This window comes from Protopterus annectens, chromosome 13.part0 (genome assembly GCF_019279795.1).
Source record: "Protopterus annectens isolate FY-2018-M chromosome 13.part0, PAN1.0, whole genome shotgun sequence".
NCBI lineage: Eukaryota > Metazoa > Chordata > Ceratodontiformes > Protopteridae > Protopterus > Protopterus annectens.
In genome coordinates this window covers 1073815642-1073835913 of record NC_056747.1, presented here as the reverse complement: position 1 = coordinate 1073835913, position 20272 = coordinate 1073815642, and the positions used below count along the sequence as shown (strand labels likewise).

Here is a 20272-nt window from a genome sequence, read left to right as displayed (position 1 = left end):
TTATATTCTGAAACTGGAGTGAAATGTACTGTACTAACACATAACGGAGTATGGATGTCATATTCTGAATCTTGACTGAAATTTACATTACTGGACATCTAAAATAGCTGTGTATAAATGTTGTAATCTGGAAACTAACTGTTACTTAAACATAGATAAAAGTATAACTGAAAACTGGTAATGTTATATTCTGGAAACTAAACTCTTAGTACCTTTTTCTGTCAGTATTGTCTGAACATAGATAAAAAATGAAACTTGGTACTGTTGTACAATTGTCTAAAAACATGAAAATATTTACATACTTGATACCTTTTTGACAGTGTTACCTGAACACAGATAAAAAAATAAACTAAAATCTGTTAATGTTATATTCTGGAGACTAAACTGTTAATACTTTTTTGTCAGTATCATCTAAACAGTGATAAAAACATAAACTGAAAACTAGTATTGTTATATAACTGTCTGAAAACATGAGAATGTTTACATACTTGCTTTAACTCATACATTTTAACTTTAAGCAAACACTGAAAAAATAACTGAAACATGTAGACAGTCAACTTCTGCACCACAGCTCTTGTCAAATTTTACTCTGCATTGTCCCAGTCATTGATGAGGTATTGGAATGCCTGCTTTAATGCTCAAGTGTCCTTTTTTTATAGTTAGGTCTTTTAAACTTCTCCTTTTCATCTCTTATGCAAGGCTGGGTGGCTACATTTTTGACTGTATTTAGTATTGGGTCATTAAAATAACATTTACACATTTAACAATTATAAACCGAGAGCACTGCTTGTTGCCCTGACTTTATTTACACTTTTCTGCTTGAAATAAACATTTGCTGCTATTAAACTTCTGCAAATCTGTAAGCAAACTGATAATGTACTACAGTGACATGGAAAGGCTATAACTTTATTATTAAATCAAACTGAAACCTCAGTGACATTGCTTTTTTCTGTTATAACCTCAAATGAAACAAAAGTAGTAATTTAGCAAACACTGTATTACTATTTTAATTTTTTTTTCATTTCTGCACATTTATAAAATTTAATTTGACTGTTAAACTTTCTATGTTTACTTTCATGACCCTCAGATCCTAACATCCTGTTACGTGTGTGAAACTCCACCCACTGAAACCTTAGTGACATTGCTTTTCCTGTCATAACCTTAAATAAAATTCAAGTAGTAATATAACACTGTATTAATATTTTAAATTTTTTTTTATTTCTGCAGTTTTATAAAAAAAATTTTTATTATTATTAATGTTAATAATAAAGTACTTTGAATGAACACTGGTACATGTAGTCTGATTGCTGATGCAAGGTTGCTTTGAACCTTGAAGCATTGTCATTATGTAGATTGTTTTGTATAACACACATAATATGACTGCTGATGCAAGGTTGTTAAGGAGTTTTGGGACTTAATTTTACTGCCCTCCCCCATTTATAGTGGCTTGCCATTGAAAGAATTGATAAGACTGTAGTATACTGGAATTAACTGGAAACAAATTAAATGTGACTGGAAGGAAAGCCTTTATTTGTGATTACCCAAACTTGTGCTAAACAGGTGCCAGTCTCTCCTTTATGGGCCGAGTGTTTTGTACTTTCAGAATGAATTTTGCAAACACTATAGTTTGGTTAATAAGGCTTTATTAGATGTTAACAATATTCAAATATCCAAATACTGTCTTCAGTTACCGTCTGTAAAAATTCTGGAGTACTGGTTAACAATAAATATATCCAAATGTTTCTGCACATATATTCTGATAGTATCAACTGAAGCAGTCTTTTCCTCCTGAATAGTATAAATATTTAACCTGATTTCTGTACTCCAGCTCAATTGTCTGTTCTGCAGTCCAAAAGCTAATTTTCTTTCTGGTATGCTGGATATTTAATTTTCTCTGTATGTCAGTTTAAACTAACTAAATTTACTAAGTCTATCAGAGGTATATTTTTATAACACCAAAAACCCTATAATGTTGTACATGCCTCTTTAGCCTTGTTTTCCAAGCCTTGCAAGTACCTTATCTAGCATTCCATTGCAAGTTTATCTTTCCCTTGAGAAAATAACATTCTGTATTTCTGCACATTTTATGCTTTATCTTTGTTTTTTAATAAATTGTCTTTCCCTGAAACTGAATACATACATAAAAACAAAAGGCTGACTGTATATTTTCAGGCCTATTATTCTACCATAATGTACTATAGTAAACTAACTAAAAATACCCTCAGTCTAACACTGTGTAGCTATGGATGCTATTTTAACTACATGTTTTTGTGATGACTGAGGACCTATCTTTGATTGTACTCTGCAGAAGGACTTAGTGTTCTAGGAAGGTTACCTGTAAGTGCCTCAGCATACATAATTTTTCATGTAGGTCTTTACCCGACAAGCATCTTGATGAGCAATGCTCAGCTATGAGCAAACTAGATGCTCTATTAGTTAAAAAAAAAAAAAAAGAAACTGTCTTGACAGTAATGCCACAAGAGTGCAGACCACAGACCAGGACAAAGAAATTTAAAATAACAGGTACAATAAGCCTTCGCCAGCAATTCTCAGATCAGAAGGGTGAAGGCTGCCATCTTCTCCCACAGGAGTATAGACCACAAACCTTCCTAATGTAAAATAACTGATTTGGAATCCAAGTGCTTAAACCAGAACAAAGACACTTAGAATAACAGGTACAATAACCCTTCATCATCAATTCCCAGCTCAGAAGAGGGGAAGCTTCCCTCTCCTCCCACAACAATGTAGACCACAAACCTTCCTAATGTAAAATAATTGGTTTGGAGTCCAAGTGCTCAAAGCAGAACTAAGACACTTTCAGAATAACAGACACAATAAGCCCTCACCAGCAATTCCAGCTCAGAAGGGCAGAGGCTACCCTGCCCTCCAACAAGAGTGTAGACCACAAACCTTCTTACTGTTAAATTACCAGCCTGAAGACTAAGCTCTTAAGCCAGAACAAAGAAACTTTTAGAATAACAGATGCAATAAGCCTTCAATCAGCAATTCCCAACTTTAAGCTACCTCTATTGCCCTAAGAGTGTAGACTGCAAGCCTTCCTTGTGTAAGATAACTAGTTTGAAGTCCAAGTGCTTAAGTGATAACTAAGAGGCTTAGAATAACAGTTACAATTTAATCAGTCTACTAACAAGCAGTAATAAATGCAGCAGAATAAATGCAACTCAGCACTTTTAAAAACAAGCAACAAAAAGCAAAATAAAGTATGAAGTAGGAAGAAGCACAGATACAGTAAAATCAGTTGAATAAAGTGCAATTTTTAAGTAAGTGGGAAGAGAGGAAACAGAAGATCATTCAAGTTTAAGAGACTAAGGGGTTAGGCCTTCCCAACTGATCTCCCTGTACTCAGTAGAATGAGCTGATAATATAGGACTGGGAGGAGTGTCAAAAATCAGATTTATAGTAGGGGCAGGCAACGAGAATAGCAAGCAAGTCAAACAAGCACTACAGCTAAACAAAGATGCCTCCAAAATATTTCTAGTTAAATGAGGAATGCTATTTCTCAGCTCCTTCCACCAGTTAGCTGGATGTTATTCACTGTCTACAAAGGAATTATTTTCTAACTTTTTTTAACTGACCCTAGCCAAGACCTCTTAAAACTCCAAAAGAGCAAAAAACGTAAAGCAAAACAAATGCAATATAAGAAAAAGATAAAAATAGAAGTAACCAAACCTTAAATGAAAACATTCAATTAAAAATCAGATGCAGACAGAGATCAGCAATAGTCAGGCAGAGGAAAAACAAGCAAGTCAAATAAGCCTCCAGCTAAATAAAGGTGCCTCCGAATATTGCTAGTTAAATGAGGAATGCTATTTCTCAGCTCTTCCCACTAATTAGCTGGATGTTATTTACTGTCCGCTAAGGAATTATTTTCTATCTTTTCTAACTAACCCTAGCCAAGACCACTTAAAACTCCAAAAGAACAAAATACTTAAAACAAAACAATTGCAATGCAAGAAATAGATTAAAACAATAGAAGTAACCAAACCTTAAATGAAAAAACTTCAATTCAAAATCAGATATAGACAGACATCAGCAATAGTCAGGAAGGGAACAGCAAGCAAGTCAAACAAGCACTCCAACTAAATCTGTTTGTTAGCCTTTAGCAAATGAATTTCTTCTTTTCTACATTCCTGCATAATGGCCCATTATACCACACCATTTACAGACTTGGTCTTTTCCTTTACATTTATTTTCATGCTTAGTGCCACAATGCTTACATTGGACACAGTTCTTTGTCAACTAGTTTGTTAGCAGATACCTTTTTGAACAACATTTCCTGTCACATGCAGTCAGGTCAGTTTTTATTTGTATTATTTTTACAGCCTTTTTGCTTAATACCCTACTTATTCTCAATTTCACTGCCAAATCTATACACTTTCATGCTTCTGGTCAGTGATTTTTAACTTCACATTTGACAGCCAAATTGAATGATGCACATAAATGTCCTTTCTTAATGCTAGTGTTGAGTGTCTAGGCTGCCTGCATTCTAGAGTCTCATTATTTATACTCACACAATTCTGTCTCTTATCAGTGAATCACATACAGTAGCTGCCCAAGTCCACAGTCCTGTGTGCTTCATCTGGAACTGGTCACATATGCAGCAGTAATTTCTGGTTTATGATAAACCTAAATGTGTGGCATAGGTGGTTCATTTTTGGCTCACAATTTGCCTGAACTTCAGTTTCCAGTATTGCCAAACTGGTTTCCTCTTCCTCACTTAGAGGAAAAATATTAAATAACTTAATGGCTTTCACGCCTGTCATATGAAGATATGAAAAAATGAATTAGGAATCTAAGCAACAAAAGGGCTATGCAATCCATAATGGGGATATGTATTACTCTTCCATTTCTTATGTCAAAATTAAATTCAGAGACTATCTGCTCAGAATGGGTAATATTTATGATTTTGGTTGTGATGTTTGATCAGAAATCTTACTCTTCTATGGAAGTTTTAAAATTCCACAAAAATAAGTTTGATATCCTCAGAATATAACAGTGAAATGAAAAACACACTGTTACACCTGAAAGAAATAACATTTTTTTTACTTGGAGAAGGCCTCTACATAACACATTGTAGAGTCATTATTCTCAAACTCCTGCTGTTTATTTAAACTAATTGCAAGATTGCTAGACTCACAGAAGACAGTATACTTCTAGATAGGCCAATTTTTGAAATGGTAAATATATTTCCCTGTACAAGTATCGACATATGGTCCTTAGACATACAGCTGGAGCCTATACTCTTGAATTTTTCAAGCTTTTCACTGAAGCTAGTCACAGTTGGATACCACTCAGATCTCCGAGTCATGGACTTCCAATTTTTTGATAGCTTTCCCAGCAATTTCAGGACAAGATGGAAAATAAACCGGAGTCATGCTTAGATAAAATTTGAAGAATATCTCCCCAAAATTTAAAAAGATGATAATGTGCATACAGTTTGCAAAAGTAAAATAACAGTACTTGCTTTACCACTAAAAGTTGGAAATGAAGGAAATGGCCGCTTTTACCATTGTGAAAAAGCTTCAGCCATCTTCCATTTTGACAGTTTTCCATTTCATCTTACACTGTGCTGAATGTGTGAAACCCTTTCTAGTGCCATGCTCGGTTCTCAAAACTCAACTGCTGATTGAGTTGTGACTATATAATTTAGTACATTAACAGTCAGACCTCAGTTAATGAAGACGCTGGAAACAAACTCTTAAAGATATATTATAACCGTACAAGCAACAGACTTAGCTGTTGACATGCAAGAGCATTGATTACAGGAAGTCAGTTTTGTTGTGATCAAGGTATGGATAAGACTGTGTTTTTATGAGCTTTGTGTTTTTCCTGTTTTGTTATTGTTAAAGTTGTTTTATGCTAGCAAGTGTATTGTATTTTATTGCAACCTACTTTTTTTATAGAGACATGAAAATAAAATAACATTTTATTTATATGCACATTTCATATGAGTAGCCATGTGTGAGTCAGTGCAGACAGTGAATTAACTATGCATAAAAAAGTGCTAACAGTGGGCAGTAGTCATGTAATGATTAATAATTAGTAAGATGGTAAAAGATGGAAACATTGCACAAGGCTGTTGTATGGGATTAAACTCATTACATGAGTTGTTTTCCCTGCCATTTGCATGTATTGTCTCAGGACTATGGTTTTCCATACCTGTAATTACGAAGGAACAGGTACTTACTGCGCTGGTTAAAGCCAAAAACACAACCTCCATGAGTCCTGATAACATTCAGGGATGCTTCTTCAAATCCTCTTTAATCATACCGTCCAGTCTGTGCTTTGTCCTAGAGGAATGGAAGACTGCAACAGAAATCCCTTTGCACAAGGGAGGACCCATCAACTGACCCAGGGAACTGCAGACCCATAAGCTTGACCAGTCTTATCTGCAAGGCCATGGAGAGAATTATCAAGGACCTGATCAGTAATGACACAAGAACTCTCCAAACACTGGACCAGACCCAGTTTTGCTTTGTCAGGAGAGGTCTTGCTTGCTGAGTCTGGTAGACTCCGAGAAAAAAAAATGGATGAGGGTAAAATGGTATGCAGTGCTTATCTAGACCTGGTCAAAGCTTTCAATACAATCTGCGACTCAGTGATCATAGATAAACTTTCTGAGTTAGGCATAAATCCCTACATCATCAGATGGATAACAAACTAGCTCACTGACACATATTGTCCCGGATAGATGAAATCACTTCTGATAAAGAAACATGTTAAAAGTGGTGTCCCATAGGACTCAGTGCTGGGACCCTTCCTGTTTGGTATAAGCTTCTCTGAAGCGAAGGCCAATTTTGGAGGCCACTGTCTCACCAAGTTCACTGACAATGTAAGCTAGGAGCAATCATTGAATTCTCAAATGATGCTAATGACTGGTGCCAACACCATGGTCTGAGACTAAATGTTAAACAATGCATAATCATACCCTTCAGTAGATTGGGTGTCCCTGTAATATTGTAGCACACCCCTAAAAGTAGAACCATTGATGAGTGACCTAGGAACACAGATGGACAGTGTCAAAACAAAAACAGAAACAACAAACTAAGTCCTCAAAGTGCCACCAGCAGTTGGAATACTTCAAAATAAATCCTTTATTGTGAAGCGTTTTTTGTCCGGTAGCTTCACCGGACTTCATCAGACAAACTTCCATTACACTATTCACCGTATTAATACACTCCCACTCAATCAATTATAACAGCACCCAATTCTGATCATATAAATTACTAACTTCTCCTACTTGTTCCACATTCCTATAAAATTATCTACACTTTAAAGTCAATACATAAATACATACATCCTTACATATAACACTACCCTTTATATTAACCTAATAAATACACAAATTAATTAGCAAATTTAAAAAACTTAAAAACTATTTTAAGATAAGTAAAATTACTACCTACGAGGTTGCAGACACACAATCATCCACAAATTAAAAAGTCAGTTAGTTATAACAATAATACATAAATTTATCTGGAAACATTAAATTTACTACTACAACTTACCCGCTACTCTATCTATTAAGACTCCTTAATTTTAATATACTAGAGATGGACACTACTTCATTTAATCCAGGCCATCTACTAGCATCAAAATGCAATTTCCATATAACTTCATGTTTTTCTATCAACAGGCTCATGAATCCCCCTCTATCATCCCCTATTATTTGATCAATGACTCTAAATTTAAATGTATGCCCTTGATTGACAGATACACGTCTGGCTAATGCATTATCAAGTTTCATTCTATTAATGCTTAAAATGTGTTCATATGTTCTCACATTTGAACATTCCTGGTGTTTGTACAAATTTCTTCCTATTATGCTCTACTAAAGTTTTAAGATTTTTACCTTTTTTTAAAAAAAATAACTGCTGGTTTTACCCCCAATCTAGTTAAAAACTCCTCATCTGTGGTAACAATTCTCCATTTTTTTTTACAATAATTTCTCTAATTAAATAAGCTTCACAGTTAAATTGTGTAATGAAGCTTAATCCATAATTTTTAAGTTCTAACCTCTCTTCTACCAGTTTGACATTATTAATAATGGGAATAACAGAAGTTATATTTAAGGGACTAACACTTGTGTCATCCTGAATAATATTACCTCATGCCCTCACATGTTGGCATAATAAAGGTTTGTACATCCCTTTGAACTGTTTTTCCTGCACTTCTACCACAATATTGTGGACAAACCATCTGGGTACCCCCATTAATAAACATTTGCCTTAATAATTCACATTCATCCTTAAAATGTCTGTCTAGTGATACCATCCTGGCAGCCCGCACCAATTGGCCTTTTACTACTGATTTTTTCTGATGAATGGGGTGGGAACTAGTAAAATGCAGCATAGTGGTAGAATATGTCTTCTTACTATGTATTTCTGCTATGTAACGACCTAAACTCTCCTCCTTCACTAGAAGTACATCCAAATATGTAATACTTCTATCTCCAAAAGAACTCATAAATTTCAGAAAATTAGTACTACTATTAAATTTCTGTACTAATTCATCGGCTACCAGGATGTCACCCTTGAATAACATAAACACATCGTCCAAAAATCTGGTATAAAAGCAAATGTTCTTCGTTAATTCATTATTATTGAACACATAATGAGCTTCCCAGTGGGCCATCATCAAATTAGCCACACTGGCCCCACATGGGGAACCCATCACTACACCCACTTCTTGTAAATAGTAATCACCTTCAAAAATTATATAACTTTTGCTCAAAATTAAATCCGATAATTCCTCCACTAACCTAATCTCTTCTCTTGGGGCACCATGAGATGAGATTAGGTTAGTGGAGGAATTATAATGGAAGTTTGTCTGATGAAGTCCGGTGAAGCTACCAGATGAAAAGCGCTTCGCAATAAAGGATTTATTTCGAAGTATTCCAACTGCTGGTGGCACTTTGTGGACACAGATGGATAGTAACCTAAAATGTGATGACCAGGTAGCTACAGTAGTGAGGAAATCCTTCTGTATGGCTCAACTTAAAAGTAAAGGCATGGCATCAAGATCAAAGGAAGTCATAGTGCCATTGTACTTGGCCATTATCTAGCCCATAATTAACAATTACAACAACTGAAGTGGCCCCAGAGGTTTCTCACTGAAAAGATGCAAAGAGTAAGACACATGAATTATGCAGACTGACTAAAGTCCCTTTCCCTTTACTCCATCTCATATCATTTATTGAGAGGTGACTTATGCCTGACCTGCAAGGCATTCCCTCATCTGGCCCTGATGAAAATGTTACATATTCACAAGAAAAATTATTTGAGGGTTACGTGTTCCATGGACCTGAATTTACTTTCGACTCTAACAGAACTTGCTGGACAGACAGATTTGTATCCCAAAAGCTACCTTGTCTATAGAATAAATCTCTCATCTTCATAAAGCAAAGCCTGTCCCTCACTCTCTTCAAAAAAAATTGGATAAATGGATGGGGAAATGTAAATTCACTCCTGGGGTACTGCCCATTTCCCATATGGACAGAGGCAGTCTGTAAAATGACTCAGGGCTCCAAAAGCCAAAACCCACTACCCTGTTATACCCCATCCCATATCTGGGGAATTAAGATATAATATTGTCATATCCTGGGTATTATTGGCTAGACCTGTAAAGACTCTTGTGTCATTTGCCTAGTAATCACCTATGAACGTATGAGAGCACCTGTGCCATATTCTGTATAGTGGAGCAAGACAGACAAGTTAGACATTAAACTTACTATGTGACATTCAGTGGCAGTTTTGTGCTTTACTATGGTCTACATAGCAGGTAGGGTAAGTAATGTACTTCCTATGGGATAGCCTAGTGGTTCAAGCTGGGCAATAGCTTGCAAAGTAGGCAAAGTGGGCTTGCTATGAATAGCACAACAGAGCAAGTTTGGCAACAGACTTTCCACAAGTTCCACATCTAAGCTGAGTTATGACATATTGTGGGTAGCAGGCTTGCTAACAATGAGTAATGCAGTACTGATATGGGCAGCCCATCAGATCGATTTTTACAGGACACTCACCTTGGCCAGCATGACTGCAGTAATGTAACCATCTATAGTTGCACTGTGGGTAACTACTACACTGCAGGAAGTGAAGTATTACTGTGGCAACTTTTATGGTTTGCTGCATGCTGATACATTATGTACTAGACTTCTCATATATGAATCAGAAATATACAGGTATGCATGAAGTCTCAGCATCTACATATAGTATTTGGTGGTTTATCTAATTTGTTTTGCTGTGCTTCACAACTTTTACACAATGTGCTACTGCCAGGGTCGATAGTATGTGCCTCAGCTCTAAATCTTGTCTGAAGTCTTACATTTGTGTTGCTGTACTCATCATGTGTCACTGAGAGTAGATTTATGGTATAGATATGTGTAGTCAAACTAGATGACGTTCATTGTTAGCACTTTATTAAATGTACAAAGGTTGATACTGCTGAAACGGTGTTGCATTAATTGTACATTCATACAGCCTATCTAACCATTAGTCAGTAATTTTCTACAGCTATGTTATAACTACATCATAAACATATACTAAATGAAAAAGGCAACACCTGAGTTTTACAGTAGTTAAAGGCTTGATCATAAATGAACTATGTCTTCTTTTTGTATTTCAGGTGATATAGGAGGCCAGATGGGGTTATTCATTGGTGCTAGCATACTTACAATACTAGAATTATTTGACTACATTTATGAGGTAAGCAATTGAAATTTTCTACAAAAAATCAGCTGTAACAGTTGCTGCCTACACATTTCCATATATATTTTACTATATTCATGTTTACTAAAACTGATATCTGCATTCGGGGACCATTTTAATATCCAAAGAGAGTGAGTTTGTCATTTGCTTCTCCTTATCCATATTCAGACTTATGAAGGTCTGTGGCAGTTGCTGTTGTACATTTTTCTCTTTCAGGATATGGCTGCAGACATGTGCTTCCATGTGTATCTACTAACATTTCTGAGTGTATCATTTGAATTCCAGATTCAGTATGAGCTATGTATGTCACTTATTGCTCCAGCCAGTTGTTTAGAAACCAGCATCCATAACTGAAAAGTTGACAGCAGTCTACTGGGCCTTCCTGCCCCAAAACCCCATCAGACTTTATACTGCAGCTGTACAGTATAGTTCCCATGGCAACCATAAACAAAACCAGAGACAATGAGTCAAAGGAAATTATTAGCAACAAACCAAGTTTCTTAGGATTAATCACTTCAGAAATTCAAAGACTAACAATAACATTTGAATTTTTGCGCACACAAAAAAAAACTGTCTCACAGTCACATAGACTGATGCAAGATAAACATTATAGCACTACCCACATGGATTGGAAGTTTCTAGTGTGATAAAGCATGTATTTCCACTAGAGCATAGGGCCCCCTCAATTATGCATTTCAGCCAATAATGGTGGTTGTTAAGAACAAGTTAAAAAAATGCATAACGCCTATCAGAAGATGGATGTGGCCCTAGCTCCAGCCTCCTCCTTAGTACTCTAGGATGCTTAGGTCAAGAGAAATGAATGAGCCTGTATACAAAAAGGGTTTGATGGTCATGGGTGGATTCTGGGTGAGAAAAATGATACAAAGATTATCCTAATGGAAGAGCAAAGACCTACAGTTCTATGAAATGTGAAAGAGCAAAAAAACAGAAACAGTGAATTAGTATCACAGAGAGAGCTAGGTAAGATAAGCAACTGTAGGAAAATGAGGAAACCACTGTTCTTGAAAATGGAAGTGTAAGGCAACTGAACCACAAGTGCAAATTGTGGTCTGATTCATCCCATTCCTTTCAACAGCATTATTTCACCATTGTCTCTGTTTAAGGTTCTTTTTCAAATATTGCAGTAAATGCAATTGCATATCATATACTAGACCAACGAGCTTTAAGTTACAAACCACTGCTCATCATTCCTCCTAATAGCAATCTGTCCTGTATGTTGACTTTTCTACTATACCTGCATTATAATTTCATCTCCTGTATTCCCTCCTGCATGCCTGTGTCCCTCTATATTACAAAAAAATCCTCCACTTTTGGACTTTCAGCCACATACATATAAAACTCTTCACTTCCAGGTAATGTCTGTCTCAGGATGTTTCTGTAACCTACTAATGACTATATTATATGACGGTCATTTAGCATAAGGCTCATCTAACTTAATTCTTACCAACTGAAAGCTTGGTATACCTTTTTTACCACACCCCTTTCAATAAATCCCCAGTTAGTCACAAACATTACTCCTCTGAAATGTCATACTCTACAACAGAAGTTTAATTGGCAATTGTAGGGCCGGTGTTGTTCCCCAATCTAGCACCCCCACTTCATTTACAAAAAAAAAAAATCCATAATCTGGCTGGTGCTCCAAAAACACAGGAGCCAGTTAGGTCCATTTTCTTCACTCCCCTTTCAGTTTCTAGCTGAGATGCAAAATAACAGAGACCTCTTCAGCTTCTAAAACTGTAACAAGCAACTTGTTACAATGTAGACCACACAAAAAGAACTGAAAGACTTCACTGCTGCAAAAGAGCAGTATTGAAATTCACTTCTGTACCAGCATTCAGAAAAGCTGGTAAAAAATGAATACTGGTACAGCAATAATGATCGATTTACATCTGCCAGTCATGTCTCAACACCTTGTACCTGGGGCAACTGCCTCCCATGCCATGCTACTGCTCAATGAGCCCGCCATAACTCGCAACCATCCATATCACATTCACAGTTCTACTCTGTCCCAACTGCAATAAATTTGCCTCACCAGCTATACATCTACAGTATTTCCTACACATGTTCTTTGCTTCCGATCTAATCCTGTCTGTCTACCCCATCTCCTGTCCCCTGATAATGCTTTTGATAAAACTGGTGGGAGAAGATGACTATGCTTGTTCTAGGTTTGGAGGGTGGAGCAGAGTTGAAAGTATTACAGCCATAACCCCTAGAGAAGCAGTGGCATTGTGGTTTAGAAAGCCACTGACTCATGGTAGCAGTCATTGTTAATGTGTGAAGATGTACACTCACAGGGAGAAAGTGTAATGTGTCATTATAGTGGTATGGATATTGTGTATCCCCTTCCCAGAAGTGGGGTTAGGCCATACAACGTGTTCTGATCACAAAGGATGCCATCAAGTGCACAAAAAATATCATCACTGACTCTGTGATGCAACCACCAAACAATTCTTACACCCTTACTATACTGGTACACTTTATTTCTATTTATTGACCAGGTAAGCCCACAGGACACAACTGTTCCCTTTCTGTGGTACCAGGGAGCACAGTCGCATAGGTGCATAGGCGTGTACTAGGCTAATGGCCCTGGGGCCTTTACAAGCCTAGCCATAGGATTACCCTGGCATTGTGCCACCCAACCTTAGTGCCCAATGCCTCTGTCGAGTAGAGCCACTGGAGTTATCCCGGGGTGAATTTTCTATTTCCCATCCACTCATTGAGATTCCTCTTGAAGAGGGTCAGCGAGCTGCTCTGCTTGACATGTATGGGAAGTCTATTCCATAGCATGGGGAGTCTCTGGGTTATGAACCTGTCCCTCCAGTACATTCTGTTGATTGTGATAATGAGGTTGTGGTCTCTGGAGCGTGTGGTGCGGAGGGATTGGGATTTCTTTAGATGTAGCATTTCTAACAAAGGTGGGTCAGACATGGCTTTGTAAGGCAAGCAGAGATCACCTATAAGTAGGCGATGTGAGACAGAGAATGGTTGTAGTTTTTTGAGTCTGTTCATATAGGACAAGACTTTAAGGCCTAGGATCCTCTTTGTGAAGTACTTTTGCGGCCTTTCCAGTTGTTGCAGGTGTGTAGTGAGGTACATGCCAAATGGGGCATTGTACTCAATGACTGGCCTAATGAGGGAAGAGTAGAGGGAGACAATGACCGCTTTCTTCCTGGATGCAAAACCCTTAGTAATGAGATGTGCCACATAAAAGGACTTTCTGACCACAGTGGGAATGTGGTGATCAAAAGAGAGACTGCTATCAACCTGTGTTCCCAGATCTCTTATAACGCCTATTAAGTCTGTTGAACTCACTCAAACCACTGGGAAATTATGAGGAAGAAGTCAAACTTTGTACCTTGGGAACAGAAAGCTGCTCATTGAGAGGTTGGAGCTTTGCTCTAACTTCCCTAATACTGTGAAATGGGCAGAGTCTACAATGGGGATGGTTGGTAGTCAGCAGGTACAGGAGCACAAAGCAACTAGAAAAAACAAAAAACATATATAGCCAGTGCGTCTTATTCTTTATGATATATGTATAGCTGTAGAAAGCCTTCTATGATCTTGCATAGCCCAACCACAGCACACTTTCCTCATCCCCAACCTAGCCTTAATTATCTTTCCCCCTTACCCAGGCAAAAGAAAATAATAAATCCTCTGCAATATTGCAGCCCTCTTATCCTGAGGCCCAGTAGCTACACATCACATTAAACACATGACTAATGATAAGATCAACACTTTTACTAATTCAGTCCATCCAGCTAGAGTAGCCACCATCCAAGACCATTTGGCTAACATTGTGTACACCTTCTCCTGCAAATCTAACCATCTCCTCCCGCACTTTCTGTCATTGAAGGAAACATCTTACCATCCATGAAGTTATCACTCCCCAAGGCTCTCAGCAGCATATCATCTCCCATGCCATCCTGTCCTGCCCTAATTACAACTGACTTTTACAGATGAAAACACAAGCCCATTTCTTCCCCAAACCTTCTAAAATAGCAAATCCACCTGGCACTATGTAATCCACATCCATTAACAGAATCATACCATGGTCAGAATATATATTTATCCAGTTTGCCCTGCTTAGTTATTCAGTGTAACTTAGAAAGACTCAGGCTGCTTATGCCAGGTTTTTCATAGAAAGATGGTAGAGAACCAGGCAGGGTGGGTAACACTAACTTGTGCCGCTTCCTAATGTCACTCTATCTGACATAAAATCTTTAATCAAAATACAAACCCAGTACCCTATATACAACAATTACATGCAAAAATCCACATTCCACATCACTTGACTCAATATCTTAAGAACAAAATGCCAGTTGTCCTAATCAAATGCCTTTTTAAATCCATTTTTAAATCTTTTTAAATCCATGAGTATAATGCAAACTGTGTCCTGCCTTTCCCGTGTGAGAAAGTTCAGCAATTGCCAAAAATCAGAATGAGGACACTCACAACGCATCCTCAAGAATCGGTGAGTGATGACATTTCCTTACTTTTAATTGCTACTTCTCAGGCATAAAGCATAGCTTCTGCATTCCACATAAAGGATGAGGAATAAAACTGGATGGGCACTTAGTATCACCCATCCTTTTTAGTAAATCGATTTCTGTTGTCACTTTCTCTCTCTCTGCCTTGTCAGTGCTGGAACTGTGCTAGCTTCTCTTACATCAGTCATGAAATTTGCCATTATTTCATGTACATGTATGAGTCTACTTCTAATGAACGAAAAGCCACTTAACTGAAACTTAAAACTGTAAAATTCCCCAAAGAAGGCAGAAGACAGCTCGATATGCAGCTAGATCCAAAAACTTGATGAACCAGCAAGTAATCATACCAAAAAACTTTATTGCAGAGAAAGAAAGTTAGCGCTTTCACGGTAATACCATACCGCTTCTTCAGACAAACATGAATGGGGACATCATGTATTGGGACAACATAGAGGTCATATTGCCATATATAGACATTTTGTTGATTGCATCCACAACATATATTTGGGAACATTGTGAGAGGGTGTCATGTACTACTTCTGACTTTGAAGGAAGTTTGTCAGATTTGAAGAAAGAGTTTGCCATCAGGGGTTACACCCAAGTTGAAGTTGATCAAGCTTGTGCCAGAATAACCAACAACCGTGATAGTAGAGTATGTCCATATTTTTCTGCTCTGTATAGGCAATCAATCAGATCGCCTCATAGGTATTGTCCTCCCATTGTTTTAAAATTCTCCCACGGTGTAAATATGGTGAAAGATATAGTTACCAGGAACTGGCATATTTTGCAGACTGACAGCAAATGCTCCGATATATTAGCAGATGGCCCTAGATTTCTATATAAGAACCACAGTAATTTAAGGCAACAGTTATGTTTTCCCAGACATGTTATGTCTGGATCCCAGGTTTTGATGGGTACATCTAAATGTCATAAATGCAATTTTTGTCAGTTTATAGATGAGTCTAGGTTCTTTAGGCACCCTGTCACGGGCTACTTGTGGAAGTTGAGGGCATCTGCTGATTGTTCCACCAGGAATGTGGTTTATTTAGCACATTGTCAGTGCTGTTATAAATTCTACATTGGTAAGATGAACAGGAGCTTAAAAGAAAGAATTAGGGACCATGTGTATTGCATGAAGAAGCAATATGATTTTAGTGCCTTAGCGAGGCATGTTTTGTCTACTGGCCCTGAACATAACTTTGTCTTCCAGGTATTGTGTGATCAGCCCAGGTCTGTGAGGTGGTGATATAGTGACTGGTACTGAGGTGGTCGAGTTGGAGTGGATCTTGAGGTTGGGGGCACACCTAGCCATGGGGTTGAATGATCATGTCCCCCATTAAGCCTGTATTAAGGAATAAATGGCTGTAGGGCATTTATTGTTGTTTGTTTATATATTTATGAATATTTTTCATATTTTATTTATTTGTGTTAATGTTTTTATTATTATTATTTTTTATTTTTATCAGATTTTATGCTAGTAAATATTATCTACTTCATATGCCTTTAAGCTGAAAATGTGGCTGCATGAATGTTTGTTTTATTTACTGTTTTGAGATGATGTCATTTGTATACAAGTTATTCTGTCCCCATCAGGGTTGCCAGATTTCCGACTGGCCAGGTAGGGACAAAAAAAAAAAAAGGTCTTCCACACTAGGTCTTTAATGCGTAACATCAGAGTTCTGCATTAAACAAAAGTAGCTCTGTGTTTTTTTTTTTTTTTTTTTAATTGGCCCGGGCCAATCAAAAATAAATAAACATGGAGCTGCTTCTGTTTAATGCGAAATATTGCAGTTCCGCATTAAACAGAAGTAGCTCTGTTTTGCGATTTTTGATTGGCCCAGATATCTGCATACGGGGCAATCAAAAATCACTAAATACGGAGCTACTTCTGTTTAATGCGGAACATCGCAGTTCCACATTAAACAGAAGTAGCTCTGTTTTGCGATTTTTTGATTGACCCATATACCGGTATAAGGGCCAATCAATAATCGCCAGACACAGAGCTACTTCTGTTTAATGCGGAACTGCGATGTTCCGCATTAAACACAAGAAGCTCCGTGTTTAGCGATTTTTGATTGGCCCGTATGCCGGTATACAGGCCAATAAAAAAAAAAAAACAAAGTGGAGGCTGCCCGTGATTTAAACCGGCAGTGCGGGACTCGGGATCAGGCTGCTGATCCCAGGACAGTCCCGCTCAAATAGGGACATCTGGCAACCCTGCTCCCCATTCATGTTTGTCTGAAGAAGCGGTATGGTATTACCGTGAAAGCACTAACTTTCTTTCTCTGCAATAAAGTTTTTTGGTACGATTACTTGCTGGTTCATCAAGTTTTTGGATCTAGCTGCATATCGAGCTGTCTTCTGCCTGCTTTGGGGAATTTTACAGTTTTACAGTTTCGTTTGGTTTCTGCAGTTGGATTTGTTTTTGTTGTTAACTGAAACTTACTTGATTGAGATGACAACAGAGAGCATTGAATTAACTGAACGTTTACATCACCGGAGTTTTTTTTACAGGGAATGAAGGCACTCGGCCAACATTCAAACTAAAATCACACTGCAGTATGTCAAATACACCCAGCTTGGGGTGACTGCCCCCTCACCCCCTCCAGCTATATATACCAACTCCAGGATCACACTACTGTAGGGAAAAGGGCAAATTTCTCCATGTTGTCCAAGTGCCTCCATTCCCTGTAAAAAAAAAAAAAAAAAAAAAATCCAGTGATGTGAATGATCGATTAATTCGACATTTGCTGTTGTCATCTTGTTCAAGTAAGTTTTGTTTAAGTAGATTTTCATTCATTAGAAGTAGACCTATCTAAACATATAACAAGAAAATAATCAGTTGCAGAGCCATCTGGTCCCACTAGCCTCTCTGACCTTGATATGCTTTATTTTTTTCATAGCAACAGTTTAGTTTCCAATTCTCCTATCACCTAGTATCTACCAGCCTCCTATCCCAGTTAGCTTCTAACAGCAAGAGCCAAGTATATTTTTTTGGTTCTTCAGATTTGTGTACTGTAAATTGTTGCTGGACTAATTTTATTCAGAGTTGTGCACTGCTATTTTTGATTCACTGTATAGTTTTTCAGATCTCTGCTGAAAGTGTTTTGTCCCACCTCCCCCTATTTTCTGCTGTGTCTTAAGTTGGTATAACTGTTTTTTACAGCTTGTGTCATCTGACTAACTGAAGGATTACTTGCATAATAATAGACCCTGTTAGTTAACAGCCTGCATGGGTGGCCACAGTGGTGCAGCGGTTAGCGTTGCCACCTCACAGCAAGAGGTTCTCCGGTTCGATCCTCGGCTGGGGTGCCTTCTGTGCGGAGTTTGCATGTCCTCCCTGTGGTTGCGTGGGTTTCCTCCAGGTGCTCTGGTTTCCTCCCACATCCCGAAGACATGCTGTAGGTTGATTGGACACTCTAAATTGGCCCTAGATGTGAGTGTGTGCCTTCTGTGGATGGTTGGGCGCCGGGCTGGCAACTCGACACCATAAAACTCCACTGCCAATCATGAGCAGACAAGGTTTTCCACTGTGGCAACCCCTAACTAGGAAAAGCCAAAAGAAGAAGAAGTTAGTTAACAGCCTGCATGTCATTGCTGGAACCTGTGTCTAACAGAGCTGTTTTCAAACTATCTGGAAATATACAGAGCTAAGCATATTTTTTTGGTTCTTCAGAATTGTGTACTGCAAATTGTTGCTGGACTAATTTTATTCAGAGTTGTGCACTGTTATTTTTGATTCTCTGTATAGTTTTTCAGATCTCTGCTGAAAGTGTTTTGTCCCACCTCCCCCTATTTTCTGCTGTGTCTTAAGTTGGTATAACTGTTTTTTACAGCTTGTGTCATCTGACTGTCTGAAGGATTATTTCTATAATAATAGACCCTGTTAGTTAACAGCTTACATATCATTGCTGGAACCTGTGTTTAACAGAGCTCTTTTCAAACTATCTGGAAATAAACAGAGCTAAGTATATTTTTTTGGTTCTTCAGAATTGTGTACTGTAAATTGTTGCTGGACTAATTTTATTCAGAGTTGTGCACTGCTATTTTTGATTCACTGTATACTTTTTCAGATCTCTGCTGAACGTGTTTTGTCCCACCTCCCCCTATTTTCTGCTGTGTCTTAAGTTGGTATAACTGTTTTTTACAGCTTGTGTCATCTGACTATCTGAAGGGTTACTTGCATTATAATAGACCCTGTTAGTTAACAGTCTGCATATCATTGCTGGAACCTGTATGTAACAGAGCTCTTTTCAAACTATCTGGAAATATACAGAGCTAAGTTTATTTTTTGGTTCTTCAGAATTGTGTACTGTAAATTGTTGCTGGACTAATTTTATTCAAAGTTGTGCACTGTTATTTTTGATTCACTGTACATTTTTTTCAGATCTCTGCTGGAAGTGTTTTGCCCCACCCTCCCTATTCCTGGTTTGTTGTTTAAATTTGGTGGCTTTTGCAGTTGCCTTCCCCACAGTAGATTTGATCTGGGACACTCCCCGCAGTCCCATCTTTTTACCACATTCTACTTAATACACTCCTTCTGCACTTGTTTTTAGTCATTTGTAATTTAATTGCATTTTTTAAACTGTGTTTGATCTAATATTGCTACATACTCAAGTGTGCTAGCTTTCACTGCATTTGAATTTTTACTGCTGTTTTTGCTACTTTTCTGTAAAAAAAAAAAAAAAAAAAAAAACTTTAAGCCTGTTTTCCTGCCTTTCCTGTAACTAGTGTAGTCCAGAATCAGATTTGCTGTATCCAGGAATGTACGTTAGCTTCTGAGCCCCCCCCCCCCAAGCCTTTCTGTGTTGTAGGGAAGCCTTCTAGCTTGTCAGTGGGAGTGGTAAGCACTAGGTAACCTTTCAATCCAATAAGGACTGGCTCTGGCCCAAAACTTGTAGTTACTGGCCGTCTGGGCAATCTTTTCCATCTCTCTCAACTTTCTGATTTGAAAGCCCGCATTTGCACATGTTTCTTTCCTGTAACTAGTATAGTGCAGATACAGATTCTTAGTTTTAGCACTTGAATTTGCTTATT

At 37.7% G+C, this 20272-nt stretch overlaps 1 protein-coding gene across 1 annotated transcript in view; it reads left to right on the top strand.

Annotated features, from left to right (window-relative positions):
• Window positions 1-20272, top strand: part of LOC122788123 (acid-sensing ion channel 2-like) — a 1562929-nt gene that overhangs the window by 1462499 nt on the left and 80158 nt on the right. Inside the window, exon 8 of the mRNA XM_044055062.1 lies at window positions 10645-10724. Within this exon, the coding sequence (XP_043910997.1) occupies window positions 10645-10724 (80 nt within the window). The remainder of the gene's footprint in view (window positions 1-10644; window positions 10725-20272) is intronic.